Source organism: Limulus polyphemus, unplaced genomic scaffold (assembly GCF_000517525.1).
Source record: "Limulus polyphemus unplaced genomic scaffold, Limulus_polyphemus-2.1.2 Scaffold3910, whole genome shotgun sequence".
NCBI classification, from domain to species: Eukaryota; Metazoa; Arthropoda; class Merostomata; order Xiphosura; family Limulidae; genus Limulus; species Limulus polyphemus.
The window spans coordinates 70,415-74,309 of NW_013669520.1; the positions used below are offsets into that span (position 1 = coordinate 70,415).

Consider the following 3,895-nt stretch of genomic DNA (forward strand, 5'->3'; position numbering starts at 1 on the left):
AGTCACGCTAGATTTTACTCATAGAAAACAAGTATAAAACTCCTTAAAATACTATGTGTCATTTGCACGTTAAAGCACGCGCAACCCGTGAACCTTGCAAATCATTGGCTCTCTTGAATGCTGGGGGCGGGAAAAGGAGGAGAGAAGTGGTGCCGCACAGTCATCAACAACTCGCTGGCTGACACGATGAAGCTGCTGCCAACCGACTTCATAGCCTTGCCGAACGTAATATTCAGGCTCCTCTAACTATCTGATTTAGTTATTAGAGCAAAGGCCTAGCGCCAATCGGTGTCAACGTAATCTCTATGAATGAATTAAGGTCATGGTTATCGGTGCGATTTTGAACTGGATTCTTCTAGTTGTATCTTAAGTTGTAAATACAAGACATAGGAACCCCATAAAAACCATATTATTGTTGGCAGAAAACTGCATTAAAGTTTGTGAAAGGTTGAGAGGAAAACTTAGTTAGTCTTTAGAAAGTATTAAAACAAAACTATGCATCCTTTATACGGAGAGCAACAAAACTATTACCACTACAGTGGGTATCCCACGATGAGGATGAATTCGATGGTGTATTCGAACAATGACTTTGGTTCTTCCTATGCAAACCAGCATCAAGTTTTACCTGACCAGTATTCAAACCCAGTGATGCGTCATCCAGGTTACAGCTCACCGTACTGTCCAACCATGTCTCACCACCCGCCTCATCCCCCGACTAAAGAAATGGTCAAACCGCCTTACTCGTACATCGCTCTGATAGCTATGGCAATTCAACACTCTCCTGAAAAGAAAATAACATTAAATGGGATTTACCAATTTATAATGGACCGGTTTCCATTCTACCGAGAAAACAAACAAGGATGGCAAAATAGCATTAGGCATAACTTAAGCTTAAATGAATGCTTTCTAAAAGTTCCCCGTGATGACAAAAGGCCAGGAAAAGGGAGTTATTGGACCTTAGACCCGGAGAGTGTGAATATGTTTGACAATGGAAGCTATCTTCGGAGACGTCGAAGGTTCAAGAAAAAGGAAATGGCTCGTGCTAGCGAAAAGGAAGAAGGTGAAGAACCACACAAGAGCTTGGAAGAGCAAATAAAACGAGAGGAAGGTGAAATAAAAGAGAAAAGCCCTGTACTCAAAGACACCACAGAACAAAGAAGGGTAATAAATAATACTCAACTGCATCAGACCAGTCTTCATTCTAAAATAGTTGATAATGTAATTACTAACACTAATAATCCGACTGGAGAAGATGGAGTGTTGGTCGAAGGACCACACTTACGATTTCAATCAAATCTAGGTTCCACCTCATTATCCAGCAATAACGTAATTCTCAAAAAGACACCCAAATCTGAGTCATTCGAAGATTTTGGACTCCCATCTTGTATGCAGCAAAATCTTAAAGACTGTAAGTTTACAACAAGACTTAATTGTTCTCTTACAAGTTCTCCTGATTCGGTAGCACTTAGCAACACTCTTTCAGATGATTCTATGGAATCCACGTGCGCTAGCAACTACTCCGTGAATACCATGGTATCAATTACAGACCAGTCTCCCAGTATGGGTTCCATTTCCTCTCTAAATTCTTCTCCGAAAGTGTTTAGTTCAATATCGAAAAATGAAGACTTAATGATGGCTTACAGTCGCAAAGCAGTACACTCCTACAGTACAGTGGGCGAGTTTCTAGCCTGCAACAGTTCACCACCAACCGTAGGTTACAGCTGCGAGACTTCACCCTCTGTGTATCAACCGGAAAACGCTGGCCTGTGTTCGGCACTCGAAATCCTAACCACTACGGGAGGAATTGCTAATCAGTTGGGGTCGACTACGAGTCATTGTTCCGGTAGTAACAGTAGCGTACTAGCCGGAATGGTAGACCAGCACTCTTATGCGTCAACAGGTCGGCATCTGTCTACATCCACCCCGTGGTACTCCTTGTCGGAAGAGGCAGAACCCATCGTCTCCACCAGCCAAGCATTTCCTGCAGATACCGTCTCGTTGATCAGTGGGATACCACCTTGTGCTAGAGAAATGTTCGAGTCGCAAAGACTATTTACCAACGTATCTCCTGGTAATTCGAGCATCCAAATGGAATTTACCGACGGAACAGGAACGTATAGGTCGGTAGCCTACGACTGCGGTGGGTTTTGACGACTTTATGGAACATAACACCCATATTTCATGTGTTGAAATGCCCTGAACATTTAGTTATGTTTTCCTTTGAGTTTAAGGTTTCTTACACCCATGCTATACAAAGCAGACGAGCAAGAACTAAATAAGGTACAGTGTAGTATGTATACCTCGTATATATATCTATTTCATTTTGTTTTCGCAATTAAGGATGAATCAAACAAATGCTTGGTTTAAAAGTTTGATGAAAAACAAAGACATTATGTTTTACTTTCGTCGAAACAGTACTTTCGGTTATACTTAAGACTAAAAACTTGGTAATGATGTATATAATCGAAATGTGTTTACTCCTCAAAATAGTAGTAATTATGTTTACAAAATTTCATAAAAAGTGTAAGCACGTAGATATTTTATGCATGTTCCCCCTATGAACAGTGGATATTAATATAACTTCATAACTCTATACAATTCACATTTGGTGTTTTAAAGTACTTATAACTCAAAACAACTGCTGATATTTTAGCCTATATAGCTGATTTTTTTTTCATTAATAACTAGTTCAATATTTATCGTGAATAAAGCCCAATTTACTCATTTTTCACGTATACGTGATGTAAAATCAAGCGGACATGCCAAGTACTTTTGTAAAACAACAAAAACTTCCAATTAAGTTCAAGAAAAACCACAAAATTATTTATTTTTGGTAAAATTTAAAGAAAGTCGCAAAAGTGAAAATAGTAGGAAACAAGTAATGGGTGTGGGTATAGCGCGGATGGAATATTATTCCGCGGAATATTAGTTTGTAGCTCCGTATGAAAACAAATTGCGTGTAGTAAAGGCCCTTATATTCTTTGCTCCTGTCAATACTTTTCCATCCACGTTTTACTAAGTGCCAAAAGTTGCGTATTATTGCTAATGCGTTACCAAATAGCAAATAACTAAATCATTATTTTTATCAAACCATACTATATATTTTCTTGAAATGACAATATTTTAAGCTATTAGGACTAGCTTAAGAAATTACTTCTAATATTTATTTTTTCTGTCACAGCAGAAAAAAAAAATCACAGACCAGTTCTTAAAACACTTGTATCTAACATAAGGTCTCCGGAAATTATGTTAATAAATTTATTAGCATTTATTTCTGAATATATAAAGGATTAGAGTGCACATTTTCCAATAACACTCAGCGCGACCTTCATTGCACATTGCACAACAGGTTAGTGTAAAGCATTTCAGCAGCAGAGTACGTTTTCTGTACAGAGAAACCGTGTAAAGAGAGGTTCAAATTATTTTGTTAACGTAATTTTTGGACACTGCAGCTGACTATATATATTTATATTTTACAGTCGCTTTGTTGTTTTTTTTGGAAATACACTTGTTTCATATGAATTAGCAACATATTTACTCTTTTGACCAGTAAACACAGTGTTCTTCATATAAGCCGTGTTTGATTACGAAAAAAAAATGCTTACACCTACTATCTATTAATAATAATAATAATAATACACTAGTAATGTTTACATACATTGAGCACGCCGTGGATACTGGATTCTGATGACACTAGTATTGTTTACATACATTGAGCACGTACGTGGATATTGGATTCTGATGACACTAGTATTGTTTACATACATTGAGCACGTACGTGGATATTGGATTCTGATGACACTAGTATTGTTTACATACAATGAGCACGGACGTGGATACTGGATTCTGATGACACTAGTATTGTTTACATACATTGAGCACGTACGTGGATATT

General features: G+C 37.8%; 1 protein-coding gene across 2 annotated transcripts in view; it reads left to right on the plus strand.

Annotated features, from left to right (window-relative positions):
* The first annotated feature begins 217 nt into the window (after window positions 1-217).
* The window catches only part of LOC106470258 (forkhead box C1-A-like), a 29,610-nt gene continuing 25,932 nt past the window's right edge, over window positions 218-3,895 (plus strand). For both annotated transcript variants that reach the window (XM_022398860.1, XM_013930803.2), the window contains exon 1: window positions 218-2,280. In XM_022398860.1, coding sequence (XP_022254568.1) covers window positions 496-2,151 — 1,656 coding nt within the window. In that variant the 5' untranslated portion in view covers window positions 218-495 and the 3' untranslated portion in view covers window positions 2,152-2,280. The remainder of the gene's footprint in view (window positions 2,281-3,895) is intronic.